At 55.3% G+C, this 17,461-nt stretch overlaps 2 protein-coding genes across 5 annotated transcripts in view; both read left to right on the forward strand.

Annotated features, from left to right (window-relative positions):
- Window positions 1-172, forward strand: part of LOC113931788 (vegetative cell wall protein gp1-like) — a 6,395-nt gene extending 6,223 nt beyond the window's left edge. For 2 of the 4 annotated variants that reach the window (XR_004819356.1, XM_035722141.1), the window contains exon 5: window positions 21-168. Coding sequence is in view for 3 of the 4 variants with exons in the window: in XM_035722141.1 (XP_035578034.1) it covers window positions 21-39 (19 nt within the window). In the remaining variant the exon portion in view is untranslated. Of the gene's footprint in view, window positions 1-20 lie in introns of all 4 variants that reach the window. The other 2 variants (XM_035722143.1, XM_035722144.1) reach the window with 2 other exon arrangements.
- The window catches only part of LOC113932809 (SLAM family member 8-like), a 15,270-nt gene extending 2,905 nt beyond the window's left edge, over window positions 1-12,365 (forward strand). Inside the window, exons 2-7 of the mRNA XM_035722150.1 lie at window positions 538-651; window positions 5,310-5,702; window positions 7,266-7,562; window positions 9,094-9,234; window positions 9,433-9,524; window positions 9,790-12,365. Coding sequence (XP_035578043.1) covers window positions 579-651; window positions 5,310-5,702; window positions 7,266-7,562; window positions 9,094-9,234; window positions 9,433-9,524; window positions 9,790-9,882 — 1,089 coding nt within the window. The 5' untranslated portion in view covers window positions 538-578 and the 3' untranslated portion in view covers window positions 9,883-12,365. The remainder of the gene's footprint in view (window positions 1-537; window positions 652-5,309; window positions 5,703-7,265; window positions 7,563-9,093; window positions 9,235-9,432; window positions 9,525-9,789) is intronic.
- Window positions 12,366-17,461: the final 5,096 nt, after the last annotated feature.

A 17,461-nucleotide genomic window follows, 5' to 3' on the forward strand; every position in this document is an offset into this window, starting at 1 on the left:
CTTTGTTCTCGGGCTCCCAGTTCTCACTTACACACCTGACACTGAAGTGCCTAGAACATCGGAAAGGAAATGTGACTCGTGAAACGGTGTAAAGACAGAGGACAGGCCCAAAGCAGGAGAGACCCCGCGTCCTTGGCTCTAAGATGTGACCTTGTGCCTGGCCATCGGCTGGTCCTCGTGAGCAGGGGTCCTGGGCTGAGTGGGAACCCAGGGACACAGGTTGGGGGCCCTAGGGGTGCAGGCTGGGGAGGGGAGACCACCAAGCTGGTTGTGAGCACAGGGACGGGGCCTCTCCAGCACCAGACCTCCTGGGGGGGGGCGGGGAGTGGGGGCTGTTCCTACGTTTATTCTGCAATTATATCCTGAGGCCCCACTGCAGGTGCTGAAATAACATGAGAAAGGAATGGCTTACTCTACCTGGACATTGAGGTCCCCAAACTAACGGCCCTGCCCTTGGGGTGGGGAGGAGCTAAGGGCTCTTCTCAGTGAAGGTTTTCCTCCTCTCTTGCTTCTCATTTCTGGATGTTTCCTCTATAGCCTTGTTGGCCCAGGCTGAGCCCCCAGGGAGACAGCCGGCCATGGGCACCTGCTCAGAAGACCCCGACCTGTGCAGGGCCTCCTGGCTCCTAGGATTCACCAGCCTCCTCCTCAGTGAGTGGCCCGGGCTCCCTGGGAGGGGGGCCGCTGGGTGGGCAGGGAGGCAGGAGCTCCTGGGCTGCCTGAGGGCTTTGCTGAAGAACCAGAGAACTCAGCTCCGTGATGATTGAGCACACGCAGTGCGTTCGGTTTAGAGCCCCAGGGTGAACGGAAGGAACACAGGGAGCTTTTGGCTGAGGCCAGGCTGGGAGCCCTGAGCCCTGGCTGCCCGGCTGCATGAAGGGAACCCCTCCCAGGGGGGTGAGGCCAGGAGAGCCCGGAGTCTCCTGGGGAGAAGGATGGAGGAGACATAGGAGGGGCTGCGTGGGACCCAGCGTTGGGGATGGGCACCCCCGCCTGCCATGCCCAGGGGCTCGGGCAGCCTCTGCAGCTGCTGTGTGCAGGAGGGCCGACCCAGAGCCCCCGTCTGAGCTGAGGAAGCCACTCTAGTCCGGCTCCTTGGGCAAGATGAGGGCCTGAATGCAGTGACATTCTGTTTGCAAAGGAAGGAAAGGAACCTCTAGAATTCAAGGGTCTGCGCCCACCTGCGTGTGTAAGGGTGAGCCCGGAACAGGAGACCGCTGATGGGGCTCTGGGTGGGGGTGACCTGGGCGGGACAGGCGGCAAGCAGAGGGGCCCCAAGGAGGGAACTGAATGACTGTTTTAATAAGAGCCCCATTTTCTGGTTCTTACTTCATCTTAGGCCAGCTGCTTAGGTGTAACAAGTTAAATAAGAACAAAGAAGAAAATACTGTGATCTCCAGAATCGTGAATTCTGCAGACACGTTGGAAAGCTTTTATCGTCTGTAATGTTTGGTGTCAGTGCACCAGCCCCTCTGTGAGCTACAGGGATTCTAGGAAATTTCTGGAATCACAGGACATTTGTAAACAGGGAGATAAGTCATTAGATAATGAGCTTTGCAAGACCCTTTTAATGAGGTAACTCCTTGTCAGCAACATGTGGTCTTTCTCTTTTCAGTTTTATTGAACGAGAGAAATATGAGAAAGTACATTGAATTTCCTCCATAATTGTCTGGTTGTAAGACTGAGAACGAGAGAAAAGAAAGAAACGAAGGAAGGAAGGAAGGAAGGAAGGAAGGAAGGAAGGAAGGAAGGAAAAGAGAAAGAAATGGACAAAATGTTATGTTGATGGTTGAAAATTTCATCTTGTTTAAATAATCTGTGACTCTCTTGCTCACTGCCGCCCTGCCCCTGACCCGCTGTCCCTCTTTGGGGGCAGCACCTTCTGCAGATCTGAGAGCTCTCGGGTCTTCCTCCCATCCTGAGTGGGCGTCCAGCTTCCTCAAGCTCATGCTCTCGTCCAGCTTCTGGGCAGTTCCTCCCCAGCAGCCTGAGGGCTGAGCCTCCTCTCTCCCGGGTTCCCCCCTTTCCAGCAGGTGCTGGTTAACCCTCAGCTACCCCACGTCCCTGCCCTGCCAAAGCCCGCCGAGTACTGCAGTCCCCTCTCCCGGGACAAATGCTGGGGGGTGAGACCCAGAACTGCTCAGACCCCAGGGACCAGACAGCAGTGCTGGGAGGGAGGAGCCCTGCGCAGGGGGAGGGCAGGGGGAGGGCAGGGGAGGGCTGCAGGGCAGCTCCCTGCAGGGGAGGCACTGGGCTGGGGGAGAGGGAAGCGGGCTCCAGGTCCGGCTCTGCCCAGTGTGACCCGGGACAAGTTCCCCCCCGAGGGAGGCCGTCCGCTGTGAAAGGTCCCCTCGAAGGCCCTCCAGCTGTGACATCCTGGGACTGGGGGTCTCCCCCAGACGGGACTGTGCAGCTGCTTCCCCGAGGCCTCTGCTCCGTGTCTTCCTCCCGTCCCGACCTTGTCCTGCGTCCTGACAGGGACTGACAGCTGGGGGCCTGCTTGGGGCCCCTTCAGAACCCAGAGCCCAGGCCTTTCTGTGCTCACGGCCTCAGGCCTCCAAGGAGGGAGGGGATGCTGTCTTCGAGGCCCCCCTTCGATGCAATCCTCTGGCCTCTGCCGTCTCTGTCTCTGCCCCTGAGCGGGGTCTGCAGAGCACCTGCTGCAGGACCCCGGCTCCCGCCCCGGTGGGTGGACCCCGGTCCGCACGGCCCGCTCAGGAAAGCGAGGTGCAGCGGGAGCCGCCGAGAAGCGGGGCACGCACCGTGTGGCCGGAGCCGCGCAGGTGCCGCCCGTGGTCACCAGAAACGCCTGCTTCTGTCTCCCTGTCCCCCTGGGGCAGACCCCCCTGACCCACGCGGGGGACACTGAGAGGGACAGGGTGGGCTCAGAATTCCTGGGGAGCAGCCCGCGGGCAGGTGCCGCCCTGGGGACAGAACCGCTGTCCCTCGGGGAGCCCCAGGCACAGCCCCCCTGTTGGAACAAGGCTGCTTCTCTGACTCGGGGTTAGCGTCCTGTGTGCACCAGACTCTGCATATTTCCACAGGAGCTGAGCCCTGGCTGCCCGGACTGGGGTGGGGACCGGGGTGTGACAGGACACTGTTTTTCTGTGCATGAATTCATGAGGGAGCCACCAGGCTCATGTACAAGAGAAATGCTCCTTAAAATATGATGTGATATAATTTTCTCTTATCAGCTTGGCAAAGGGCAGAAAGCTCGGTCAGCGTGGGTCGGTGGGAAACCTAAGCATTGTTGGGAGGAGAAGAGCTGGGGTCACTCTCGGGGGGACGGTGAGCAAGGTCTGTCAGGGGCTGAGGCGGACCTGCCTTTGGTCTATTAGACCCACCCAGGGGTTATCCCAGTGTTCACACACCCGTGTGTGTTGTCTACACACTCACGGTTGATCTATATACACTCAGGTGTGGTGTGTATGAACCAGCGTGTGATGTATATGCCCGTGTGTGTGACGCAGGAACACCCGAGAGTGACGTGTGTGCCGCTGTGTGTGAGGCAGAATACGCTCCCGCCTGCTGTGTGTCCATCAGCATGAGATAGACGTGCCCTGTGAGTGACACCCATGCCCCGTGTAAAACAGGTACGCCCCCATGGGTGAGGCATGTGCACCTGTGTGACTTCTGTGCACCGAGTGTGACGGATGTGCCCCCGCGTGTGACGTGCGGACATCCGTGCGTGCAGAGGCTCCAATCCCAGGCTGCTCAGTGGGACCAGGTTTGCGGGGACAAGAGCTCCCTGAGTGCCCGGCACCCGTGGGGGGAACTAGAGCCCACGTGGGGGCGTGGGCAGCTGATCACGAGACTCTTGCCCGCGTGCAGATGCAGGTGCAGCCCTGCCCGAGCCGTGCAGAGAAGAGGGGGGAGCAGAGCAGCGGGTGGCGTGGGGTCGGGCACGGGGAGACACAGGTAGGCACCTGTCAGTGCAGAGACCCCCTCTGGAGGGATACACACGAACCTGGAACAGCACCGGCCTGTGGGAAGGGTAACTGGGCAGTGGGGCTCAGAGGTCGGGGAGAGGATGCATTTCCATCTCCAGCGCCCCTCCTTTACTGGAATGCAGAATCTGCTTAACATTTAACACAATTTAAAAGCCGCTGAGTGTGGCTGAAATACAACCTTCTCATCCTTGGAACGGGGACAACACTCTGCAACCCGCCACCTTCAGTGGGTTGTCCTGGGCTCCTTAGACGCTCAGCATCTGACGGAGCAGCTGAAATGTAGGGAATGGGAATCACGTTCATGGTGAACGTCTGGTCTCGGGTGAGCAAGCGGCAGGTGTCCCCCGCTACCTGTCAGTTCCCCCCAGGCCCTAATACAGTGAGGACGGTGACAAGGAAACGCTTACTGTGGGTGATTTTCCAGTGTCGTCACATTTAATCCTTGCAGGAGCCCCGTGGACACGCTCAGCTCTCGTCCCCGTGCTTCCCATGCGGGACCTCGAGGCTTAGACAGTTCAGGAAATCGCCCAAGGCCGCTCAGCCAGAAAAGGGCGGATCTGGAACATGAACCCAGGTCTGTCTCACCCCCGAGCCCACGCCTCGGGCACCAGCTGGCCAAGAGCCCAGGCCTGGGTCCCCAGGAGCCCTCAGCCGGTCCACATGGGGTGCGGACCATGCCAGCTGGGCTCCTGCCTCAGAGGCTGTCAAAAGAAGACAGCATTCACCCTCCCACCTTTGTGGAGCTTGTGGGGGGCAGTGTTCGGGCCTCACCCCTCCGTCCCTGTTGGCCAAGGGTTGCCCTCCGACCCTCCGCATGGGGGTCTCTCCACTGCCCACAACACTGTGGCGGGCTTCGTCAGAGCGAGCAGGAGACAGGGTGACAGCCAGACGCTGTCACACCCTTGTAGGACCTGCTGTCCCTGAGGGCCATCCATCATGTTGGAGGCACTCGGCTCCTTAGAGCGAGTCCCTGGGGGCGGCCCCCAGTCCAGGGACAGAACTTGCACGGCCTGTGGGCAGGAGGGGTCTCTGCAGCCCCGTGAGAAGCTGCCTCCTGCAGAGATGCACTCGGTGTGGACCGAAAATGTGCTCGTGCTTCGGATCCCAGACCTCCTGACATTCATGCTCTCACTGTTAGGGGTCAGGACACTGCAGGGGAGCAAGTTCACGTGACGTGGTCAAGGGATGCTCCCCGGGGACCAGGAGGGATTCCAGCTTCGCCTCAGGTTCATGGCACTGTCCTGCCTTCTAAGACTCAAGGGGAGCACATGGGATGGATTTCATGAAGAAGATGGGTTCTAGGGTTTTCTCCTTTCTTCCTAATGAAACCACTCACATTTTCTGTGTCCTATGCCCTAGGCGTCTGCAGCGCTGTGACCCAGAGTGCTGGAGCCCATGGTTCTGGAGTTGAGGATTCTGGAATCCCTGTTTCTCTGAAGGGGGCTCAAGGAGGTTCTGTGTGGTTTCATGTGATCAGAAATCCAGAATTACCTCCAGAGGTCGAGCTGGAGAAGATTTCTTGGGGCAATGTATCCAGGGCCAACTACATAGTCATGCTGCACGTGTTTCCTGGGAGAGATGTTCCAGAATGGGTCAACTTCCAGGACAAGTTTGAGAAGAGGGTCCATGTGCTCAACATAACGACCCTGAGGATTGACAACCTGACCCTTGAGGACAGTGGGCGGTACCGGGCTCGAGTCGGCTACAGGCGAGGAAGACAATATGACCAGGATTTCCGCCTGAGGGTCTACGGTATGTGGCGGCCCCGCCCCCAGTCCCACAGCTGACCTCCTCCCTCGGTCCCTGGGAGTGTCCGTGCGCCCCACTTGCAGGATTCCTTCCAGACCCCAGCCTTCAGACTTGATCTTCTCCCCTCAAATTAGATGTCATGTGTCCATCACAAATGCAGGCAGAGCTGAGACTCACACCAGGGATAAGTCACTTCGGTGCTTCTGGAGTGGAACACGGAATGGGGGGGAAATGGGGATTTTGCCATAACTCTCACTGTGCCCACAGGACTCAGGCTACTCAGTGTGACTATTCGCTGTCCAGTGCTGCTATAGCAGGTGACTCACCCTCAGTGGCTGACCACACCACCACCTGTGTGTCCTCCTGGGCTGTAGGGCAGGAGTCAGACCCCAGAGCCTCTGCCATGAGGTCCAGGTGTAGGCAGCGCAGTGCTCCTCTCTGGAGGCTCCGGGGAGAACCCATTTCTGTTCCTGTCCCCCCTTCTAGTGGCGCCCCCTCCCCCTGGCTCGTGGCCCTTTCCTCCCCCTTCCCAGCCGGCACTGGTGGGGTGAGTCCCTCTGACGCTGCGTCCCTCCCACCTCTTCTGCCTCCTTCCACTTGCGAGGACCCTGTGATCACATGGGGCCTGTCTAGTTAGTGTCAGCTGGTTCGCAGCCTCAGTTTCCCTTTGCCATGGCACCTAAGGCACCTGCAGGCTCTGAGGGTCAGCACGTGGCCACGGTTGGGGACACTGGTCACGAAGCAGGATCCGGAATCCCAACGTGGTTCTCCCCGATTCGGCCCCTCGTCCTTCTCAGCACCAGCCCGAGGCCAGCTGACTCTCAGTCTCCACGGGTCCAGCTCTGAACCTCCACAGATGTCGGAGAAGGTCACAGGACAACCCTCCCTCAGACGCTCAGGGAGCAGCTCTCTCTCCCTGCACCCCTCCCCCGCCCCCGCACAGGGAGACGTCCTGCTCCCGAGAGAGTGGCCTTTGCAGCCTGAGGCCGGGGGGATTCCCAAGACTGGCCGTCTGTCTGTTCCTTGTCGTCCTGTGGGGACCCAAGTTCAGGACATGTTCCAACCACACTAGAGAGGTCATTCCTAGGAACCACCACTGTGTCCCCCACCACGGGCTCTCCTGGTAGAGCCTGAGGCTGATCTGGGCTCCCAGAACTGGCCAGTAGCCTCTGCACCTCGTGTCGTGCAGTCCTGAGCACCATCTGAGCAGGAGAAGCAGGGTTGTAGCCTAGACCAGGAACATCCTGTCCCAGCTTCACCTTCTTCTAGGGAACATCCCATTTCTTAGAATTAATGGGGTTTGGGTAGGCGGGTTCCACATGGTTTTCTCAGGGAAGCTTTTAAACACTTGCTCAGTCTAGTGAAATCACGTAGAGCTGAACTCAGTGGCTCCCATCCTTATGGTCACCTGCTGTGTATTTGGGTCATTTCTGAGCTATCTGTAAAAGACTTCACCATCCTTAGGGGGAGGAAGCCAGAGCTTCGGGGAGATACCGCAGGAGAAAGCGTGAGCTTGGATGTCCTCCACTCACGTGATGCTCTGCCCTCTTGTCCCTCCCGCCACAGAGCCCGTGCCCCTTCACCAGATCCGGGGCACCGTTCTGTCCCTCACACCAGCCTGGTGCAACGTCACTGTGGAGTGTGACGCCAACGGAACCAGGGAGGACCTGACCGTGACCTGGGAGAGCGAGGGTCTCTCCAGGGAGCTGGAGCAGAGACCCGCCCCAGGACCAGCCCCCAATCCCTGGACCATGGCTGTGAACCTGCCCCCGAGCCAGCCCAGCACCAGCCTCACCTGTGTGGTCAGCAACCAGGTGGACCAGAAAACTGCCACCCGGGACCTTGGGGACGTCTGTGGCCACGGTGAGTGCATCCTGCCAGAGGGGAGGGGCTCTCCGGGAGCTCAGGCAGCCCTGGCTGAGGGTTCTGTCTTCTGTCCCCCATGTTTATGTCACCCCCGGCCACCTGGTCACTCCATCCAGGACTCTGGCTGTCACATCCAACATACTCCTGCCTTTCTCAGTGTCCCTCCTCTGTTCCTCCCCACCCCTCACCCCTGCTGGTCCAGGCAGCCCCCAGCAGGTACCTCTCCCCACCCTCATCCATCATTCCTTGTCTAAGGTGGTTTTCAGAAGGGCGTTGGGGGTATCAGTGGTCTGTGCCATCTGAGGGGTCTGAGCCAGCGACTCCCTGTAGGATTCAGGGCTCCGGGCTCCTCTGCCCGTTTCTGGTCTCACGGACACACTTCACACCCACCTGCTTGCCTGCATTCCCGGCTGGGTCCTCTGTCCTCAGCTTCCAGCCTCGGCTCAGGCCCCTCCCTCTGCCCTCAGCCCTTCCAAGTCAGGAGTCCTCCACTCCCCCGCTTATTCCCATCCAGGGACCCCTTCCCTACAGCTGGCTCTGTGGGTCTGTGACCCGAGCAGTCCCACAGGGCCACACGCTGGGTGCAGTTCCAGCACAAAGAGAGTTTGCACAGGGTCTCCTCAGCCTGGATGGCTCAGGGCCCTGCAGGAGCTGCTGTTGTCCTGCCCTCACACCTCGTCTCCTCTAAGGAGCGGTCAGTGACCCCACAATGAGAGCTGATACTCTGGCCCAGGATTAGTCTCCTCTGCAGCCTGAACCCCTGGAGGGCAGGGGCCATGTCTGCTTCTACTTTGAATGCCTGTCCCACCCTCGGCCTCAGGCCGTTTGCTCACAGTCAGTGTGTCCCTGAATGTATGAATGAATGAATGAATGAATGACCTGGTTCGTCGTGTGCCCCCTCGCCCCTCCACCCCCTCCTCCACCAGCTGCTGGGGGACCTGCTGCCTCAGCATCCCTGATCCCAGAGGAAGCTCATGGCTCAGTGACCCACTGGACCCTCTGGAAAGAGGCTCCTGCCTCCCTCTCATCCTCCTACCGGGCTCCTCCCTGCCTGGTCCCTCTCCCGCCTGCCCCAGGGGGTGCAGGCTGCTCCCAGGGCTGGAGAGTTGACCCAGACATTCCTGTTCATGGCTCTCCTTCTGGGAGGCCGCACCCACCCTGAATATCGGGAAATCTCCTACTCCTCCCTCGAGACAAGGTTTCCCCATCACCTCCTCCAGGAGGCCCTCCCTGAGGAGCCGGGTACAAGCTGTGAGCTCTCGTGCCCTGGCATGGCTCTGGCTGGCTGCCTCTGGCATGTTCCCGGCCCTCCCCCGGCCGAGGAGCTCCTCAAGGGCGGGCACCATGTTCTGTTCCTCTCAGCACCTCGGCCCCAGGCAGGGGCTCGGGACCTGGGTGAGGGAAAGCACCTGCCATGCTCCTCCCTCTGCGGCTTCTGACCAGGTCCCTTCAGACGTCTGCATGTGCTTGGCAATGGGCGTCCTCAGTCCTCTGTGCCTTAACCTTCTTCACTCTGTCTGTGTGACAGAAACAGATCTACGTGGACTGTCCCTTTTTGCTCTCCTGCGTGATATCCTGGGTACTATTGTGATCGTGCTGATGATCCTCGTAGCTGGACTGTACCTTTGGAAGAGACGTGGGAAGAAGAAGAGTTTGGAATCTGTGAAAGGCAGGCTGTGTTTCTCCTTCCTGTGCCCAGACACCTCCCTCCCCTGTTCAACCCTGGACACCCTTCCTCCTGCATTTTGCTGCTCAGAGAATATCCCTGCAGGAGGCTGGCTGGTGTGGCCATGGCCATGGAGTCATGGAGTGGGGGAAGGTCCAGGTTTCCAGGCTTAGAATCAAGCTCCATCTGTGTATGACGTAGGTGCAGGATCACAGAAGGGGCACGTGGACCCAGATGGTGGCATCCACTATGCAGATCAGATCCATCAGGAGTCTGGAAACCACAGGGGCAAGGTGAGGCTGGGAGAGAGGGCAACCTGGGTTCTTCCAAGTCCCTCTCCCTGAGTGTGTGCCTGTCAATCCCAGTCATCTGCATGTTCTGGCCTGGATGCCTCTGTAACCCTTTCTAGACAAGGCAGTATTAACTACGAAAATTCTCCTGGGGTCCATGCAGTGCTGGGCATGGAACAGGTCATGTCAGCAGAACTGGGTCTGTGTGGGTCCCTCTGGGGCATCTCTGTCCCTCAGTTGATCCAAGAACCCTCTGTCTGCATTCCAGGGTAGGGGTGCACCTCATCTAGAAGAGGAGAAGCTTCTCACTACTGTCTACAATGAGGTCCACAAACCAGGCCAGGCCGTAAGGAGGATTTAATGGGAAGAAGCAGGAGAATCCCGCCCTCTGGGGACACCTGCTTGTGAGCCTGATGCCCACAGCTCAGGTCCTGCCTCCTCCCCCTTCACTGCTCTGAGCAGGGACTGTGTGGATCCAACCATCAGTTATTTCTATGCTAAATCGTTCTGCATAATTTTGCCATGAGACACACACAGTGGTAGATCAGGGGGAAACTGAGTAAATAAATTGGTACAAACCTGTTCCAGGATCGCTCAGCCTCAGCTACCTCAGCAACTCTAGACGGCCCCGGCTCTCCCCCTCGTTTGTATGACATCAAACTGCCTTTCAGACTCTCAGCCTCTGGGACAAACCATGGTGATTTCACAACATCCTGCCTCGACCAGTTTGAATACCACCCAGCGTCAGTCATGTGCTGAGAGTTGTTCACAGACAATGTGAATCTGTAATCGTCAGCGCGGGCTGAGTGCTGGCTCGGTGACACGAACTCTCTGACATTCTTCTCGCTCCTAACTCACTGGGTCCTCGTGGACTCTCTGTGACGTGGGGATTGTTGTGCCCACTTCACAGATCAGTAGAAGGAGCCAGAAAGGCTGACTCTCCGGGCCGCACAGCCAGGAGCCCCGGAGCCAGGACTCAGCCCATAAGTCTCTCAGTGGATCTCGTTCCTTCTACTGCGTCCCCATCCAGCTGGAGTGGAGAGGGACCCAGGTGTCTCCGGTCCCTCTAGTCTCTCTGCCATCTCGCTCCCGTCCAAACTTCCACATTCGGGGCCATTAGTGGGATAGGCCAGACCCTGGGTCCTGGTCGACTCTCCTCCAGGGGAGACTCTCCAAGACTGCAGGGTTCCTGCTTTCCTGATTTCTTTGGCAAAAGTGAGCAGATAGAGCTTGTGAGAGGAACGGTCTCTCCTCTTCTTGCTTCCCTTTCTCAGCTGCTCCCTGTGCGGCTCACAAATGCTGTTCGTGCTCACGGGCGTCCTTAGTTTCAGTGTCATTTCTCCCTCACTAGCCTGCGGGCAGCCTGAGGGCAGAAGCTTCACCTTGTTCTCTGCCCCATCTCCCGTGACTCGGACAGAGTTGCTTCCTGGTAGCTGTTCAGTAGTTGTTGGTGGGAGATGAGAAGCATTTGCTCAGAAATCATTTGTCCCTCGTCTGGGCTGCTAGGGGAGCCCACCCAAGCCCCCACCTCAGATCACGTGAAGTTGAATGTCATTGTCTCTGCAGACGACCTACCCAGCACTGCCCACGTGGTTCTTTTTTTTTTTTTTTTAAGATTTTATTTATTTGAGAGAGAGAGAATGACAGATAGAAAGCACGAGAGGGAAGAGGGTTAGAGGGAGAAGCAGACTCCCCGCTGAGCAGGGAGCCCGATGTGGGACTCGATCCCGGGACTCCAGGATCATGACCTGAGCCGAAGGCAGTCGCTCAACCAACTGAGCCACCCAGGCGCCCTGCCCACGTGGTTCTGCCCAGAGAAGCTCCAGGGTCTCCTGTGTCGGACCCGCTCAGTGTGCATCCAGCCCCGGAACTCAGCGGTGCTGTGATCCTAGCTGCTAGTGATGTGGGAAACAAAGGCAGAAGAAAAATTATTAAATTTCCTTACTCCCTATAGCTCCTTGACAAGTCCTTGAAACAGGCAGAGTGACCTTCCTCTAGGAACTCAGCTGCATCTGTGTTAATACTTTTCTAAGGCCAAAAGGCAATCTTAGCCCAACCCCCAGGACCCTGTAAGTCTACTTTAACATAAAAATTCCTTTGGAAACTTCCTTTATCTCTAAATCCCCCAAGATACATGTTGGCAATCATCCCCCAAACATATGATCCACCGATACACATCTGAAGGGTCTCATGACTAAGGTTTTATTGGACAGTAATAAATATCCTGTTGTTACAGCTAGCCCCCTCAAGGTCCTGGAAACCTTGCTTCCTAATTCCTTAGAGACTTATGCCCTCCCTAACCGCCTCCCAAGTTGAAAGTATATAATGGGAAACTCCTCATGACCCCATTGCAGTCCTTTCTGCCCAGGGGTCCTATCCCCATGCTTTAATAAAGCCACTTTTTTGCACCAAAGACATCTCAAGAATTCTTTCTTGGCCATCAGCTTCAAACCCTAACATCTTTCCTACATGACTAGGATCATGTCTCACCCCTTCTGCCGTCATGCTGATCTCCCACGGGGATTCCATCATGTTGATATGACCAAGTGAGAAGGAAGCAGCAGGTACACTAGAAGTCCACACGTACAGAGAAGCACCAGAAAATGGACTTTAAATCCCATGAAAATCAAGGGTCCTGCCGTCCTAGTATAGTTTCTAGGGGGTCCAATCATTTGGGGAAACATCACCATATCCCTTCAATGTTATTTCAGGTTCTAATGATCTTTCTTCTTCTGCATCAATTCTATGTTTTCCAAATTTTATATAATCAGCATGGATTAAATTTCATCAGAAAAAGCCCTTTTTTTCAAATCTATATGCCTGTTGCTGATCAGGCAGCCTGAGTCCAGACACCTGGCTGATTATTAAAGGAGAGGAGGGGCCTGGGTGTTGGGGGGGCTGGGTGGGGCCGAAGGAGGGGAGAAACATGACAGGAAAGGGAGGACCCTGTGTGCTCTGGGTCTCACAGTTATGGACTCCCTTTGGGGCAGCCAGTTCCCCTCCCAGACCCTGATGCTCCAGGTCAGCCTCTTCCTGGGTGAGTGGCAGATCCGTGGGGCAGCTCCGGTTTGGGTGTGGCTGGGAGGGTTGGGGGGGGCAGGAAGCAAGTGTGAGGGAGGCAGGTGAGCAGTGGGGGCTTGCTGGTATCAACATTCTGATTTCTCCAGAGTCCTGAAGGGTTGAGGGAGAGAAAGGGGTACTAGGGCCTGTCTGGGATGCCCTCAGGTTCCCCAGGACGGGGAAAGCACCCTCAACCCTCTCTTAGGAAAGGCAGTTCTTTGCCCTGCTGTGGGGGCCGAGGCTGAGATCATCAGTAGCTCAGACTCTCACTTTCCAGAGTCCTGCTTTGTCCCCGGAGCTGTGCCTACAATCTCAGACCCTTGTGTGCACCCCCTCCCCACCCCGCAGCCTGCTTGTGTCCCCAGCTCCCAGGCTGAGGAGGGCGTGTGTGAGTGAGGGGCCAGGACAGCCTCCCACGGCCCCCGCAGTAGGGACAGCTGAGCTGTGGCACCGTCGGCAGAGGGGGGTGGGGCCGGGTAAGGGGACCTTCCCTTCTTATCTGCCTGTGACCTTTCCGTGTGGTTAGAGCTGTTTTTAGTCTCCTGTGCGGGTATGCCACAGTCAGCCTCGAGTGTCAAACAGACTCCGACTTTGTGGCCTTGTCCCCAGAGCTCCTCACGGGGCAGAGGGGCTGAACTCTGCAGTCAGACCCACGGGGTGTCTCATTCTGCTTCTGCCACATACCGGCGCTAAGATTCTGCTCATGGCAGCAGAGAGATGACACACCTCCTGTGCTCCCCCCGCCCGCCACACGGACGTGGACGCTGAGCGAACCTTTATAAAAGCTCAGGCCCCCTCGCCCATCAGTGAGCGAAGTCGCGCCACCATCGTCGCTACACAAGCAACGGGCGTGAGCACCGGACGCGCAGAGAAGGGACGGGTCAGGCGCCCGAGCCCGAGAGATGGTCGTCCTCACAGCTCAACACACGAATGCAAACTGACCGTTCTGCTCACCCTATCTGCCTGTCAAATGAACACACTTGTGTCTGTGGTGTTGAGAGTCCTGAGTGTGGTGACGGGGAGGGGACAGGCTCTCTCCTGTCTCCCCGGCAGCTGATGAAGGAGGAAGAGCTCCTGGCGGTCGCTGTGGCGTGTCGGAGACCCTGAACCTTTTCACACGCTGACCCCCCAGGGTCCTCCTCCCGTCGGAATCTCTTTCCTCTTCTACCCACAAAGGCTGGGGTTCCTGATTGGGGTCCCGGAGCCTGGGGGGTGGGTGAGCCGGCAGGGAGCCCTGCTGGGTTCTTCTTGGAGACGCAGGTGCATCCAGGCTGCTCCTCTGTGTCCCCAGAGCTCTGCCACTGTTGAGCCCGCACAGCGTCTGTCCCCAACCTCAGAGAGCTGTGAGCCTGGCAGCGTGAGGTCGGCCCCGGAAGCCATCTGTGCCCCCAGCACACCTGTGTGTGTGTGTGTGTGTGTGTGCTCACGCTCTGGGCTGCCCAGCAACCACAGGGGCCGGACGTGCCCCAGAGAAGGGGGACAGGTGTCCCTGCCTCACCCACAGGGACATCACCTCATCTGCCGCCGCAGCCAGGCTGCCCAGAGTCCCCCGTGCTGGGAGAGGACAGGGGCATGGCTGGGGCCCACGGATGACCATTCTGTCCTTCAAACAGACAGATAGACTCTTTCCTGGGAACACAACTTGGAGTCAAGCAGATTTGGGCAGTGCTGGCTTCATGATGAACTCATTTTTATTAAGAATCAAAGTTGATGAAACAAATTTGCTACTGTTGTTTATTTCAAAGGAAAATTTTTAGGGCTTCTGTGTGCGTTAATTGGTGGAGCATCTGACTCTTGATACCAGGTGTTGGTCTCAGAGTTGTGAGTTCAAGCCCTATGTGAGTGTGTAGCCTATTAAAAAAATAAAATGATAGGGGTGGCTTGGTGGCTCAGTCGACTAAGTGTTTAACTTTGGTTCAGGTCATGATCTCGGGGTTCTGGAATTAACCTCCACTTTGGGCTCCACTCTCAGTAGGGGGTTTGCTTCTTCTTCTCCCTCTGTCCCTCCACCTCCTTCTGCGCTCTCTCTCAAATAAATTAATAAAATCTTAAGAAAATAAAAAGATACTTTTTAAAACAGTCAAGGAATATGGCATCACATCATCATATTTAAGTGCAGGTCTCTGTCAGTCCGTGAGGGAAACTTCGTGGACGTATATTTGCACGTGTCCTCGAGGCAGGACACAGGATCGTTGGCAGAAACCACCAGAATGCAGAGCTCTTCCCTGCCTCTCATGGGATTGGATTTGGCCCTTTCCCTGTGTGTTTTGTGTTCCAAGGGCACTTGGAGCATGAACTCCAGGAACCTGGACCTTACAATTGTGGCACCAACGTCTCTCCAGAGGTTTTTCTCACTTTTCCTGTAATTGGAACTCCATCTCCCTGTTCATAGTAAAGAGACTCTTCCCTAGTCTGTGAGAAATCCCTTCACAAATTGCTTCAACATCAGACAGACAGACAGACAGGAGGGGGAGCGGCTCGCAGACCCACAGGTCCACACGTCACCTGTCCTGCTGGGTGAGCTCCTGCGTCCATCTTCACTACACGGTTGGTCTCTGGAAACTCCCTCAGTCCCAGCTTTTCCTGAAGCCTGGTCACTTGCCTTCTCCTGCATCATGCAGTTCCCTGTTCAAAACCCAACATCGCTGTGGGGGAACCTGTTGTCTCCTACTTCCAGGTGTTTTGTGTGAAAGATAAAATCCTGACTCCGTGGGACCCGGGTACACACAGGATCCCGTCTCTACAATCTTTCACCCCCCGTCTTGAAAGCCTTAGTGCCCAAAAGATGAAATTAAAAATAAGTAAATAACCCTGCAGCCCCTTGACAAGTCCTTGAAATAGGCGGAGTGACCTTCCTCTAGGGATTCAACTGCCTCATGTTGACACTTCGCTGAGGGCAAAAGTCAACCTTAACCCAACCCCCAGGACCCTGCAAGTCTATTTTGACATATAAAAATTCCCTTGGAAACTTCCTTTATCTCTACCCCCCAAGATACATGTTGGCAATCATTCCCCAAGCGTATGGCCCACCGATATACATCTGAAGGGTCTCGTGACGAAGGTTTTAGACGGTAATAAATGCCCTTTTCCCAACAACAGCTAGCCCCCTCAGGGTTCTGGAAACCTTGCTTTCTAATTCCTTAGAGACATATGCTATCCCTAACCCCCACGCAACTTGAAGGTATATAATCAGCCCCAGTGTAGCTCTTTCTGCCTACAGGCCCTGTCCCTGTGCTTTAATAAAACCACTCTTTTGCACCAAATATTGCCCTGGGATTTCGAGGAGCAACTGTTTATCTACTTTGGGGGTTGGAGGCGGTAAAGATAAGGGAAGTTCCGAAAGGACTTTCATCTGCTAAACAAGACCCACGAGGTCCAGGCGGCCTTGCTATTGTCAAACCAGGTATTTTTCCCCTAGCAAAGCATTAATAGTAAACCAGTTGGGTGCTTCTTGCCTCAAGTATTGTCAATGGGCAGCAGGTTTTAAGGACATTTACTTTTATCTACATTTCGTTCTGCCTTTTTCCCCACATCCTTCCCCTCTGAACAATTCTGACCCTTAAATCTTTAAGGTTGCTGAGGGTGGAAGATCTTATCTTCTGTAACTTCGTTCTGTTGAATAGGGGCGTAGAGATGTCCCTACCTATGTGTCCACATTGGTCAGTTGGGGGAATTTATATATGAGTTACCAAAGGCAGAGGCAACCAATCCAAGGTAGACAACGTATATGATCCGTGAGTAGAAGGGGTCCTCTATAGGCTGGAAGCTATGGTAGTGAAGGAGTCTTGGCACCAGGCAGTGCGACATTGGAAAAGACAACAAAATAAGATTAATGCTATAATGAGAAAGAGAAGCCTGAATAAAAAGACCTTTGATAGTTAACTAAAATTTTCCTCCAGTCCTTTATTGTCATTTGGAGAGAAATTTGAGGTCTTCCACAGGTTCACGGGAATAATAAGAAGGCACGTTAGTTTGCTCATTGGTTTCCTGTGAAGGAGATACAGGTTTAGGTCTGATATATGAGCCCACAAACAGTGCCCCTCTAGTTTTACTGCCTCAGGAGTACATAATAGGACCCACTAGGGAGCCTTCCATTTTGGAGTTAAATCCCCTGCTGTGCTAGACTTCCAATCTTTTAAATAAACCAGTTATCTGGGGTTTATATAGGGTGGGTTGCTGGTGACTGTCAGATTAGGTTTAGGGAGCATAAAGTTTGCCTATACATTTAGAGATTTATGAATTAACCTGGCCTCAAGTGCATAATTTTATAGAGTGTTATAGTCTCCATCTATTGATAGGTCTACAGTGAGAAAAGGTTTTTCATGTGGTAACTCAAAGAGACTTAACCCTATTGGTTGTTTTGGGGGCAATCCTCATTCTGAGAAGCCCAGCTGTAAAAGAGTAATCCAGTTTTCTTGAGTCTCTCTTCTTAAAATCTAGTATCTACAAAGATGTGTTATTGAAACATTTTCTCTCTATAATAACCCTCATTTTTATTTTATTTTTAAATATTTTATTTATTTATTAGAGAGAGAGAGCACACAAGCAAGGTGAGAGGGAGAGGGAAAAGCAGGCTCCCCGCTGAGCAGAAAGCCCGACATGGGGACTCGATCTCAGGACCCTGGGATCATGACCTCAGCCAAAGGTAGCTGCTTAACTGACTGAGCCACCCAGGCATCCCAATAACCCTCATTTTTAATCAGAGATCACCAAATCTGGACTAATTCGTTTGTAAAACAAGTCCAATTTTAACAAACTTGGTCTAATGATTTATATAAGCTCAGCAAGAATTGTGATTGATCATATAGATCTTCTAGAATCTGCTTTGCTGGAACTTTTATAAGGAATCTCTAGGTTGAACTTTTAGTAGCCTCTCTAGG

Source organism: Zalophus californianus, chromosome 10 (genome assembly GCF_009762305.2).
Source record: "Zalophus californianus isolate mZalCal1 chromosome 10, mZalCal1.pri.v2, whole genome shotgun sequence".
NCBI classification, from domain to species: domain Eukaryota; kingdom Metazoa; phylum Chordata; class Mammalia; order Carnivora; family Otariidae; genus Zalophus; species Zalophus californianus.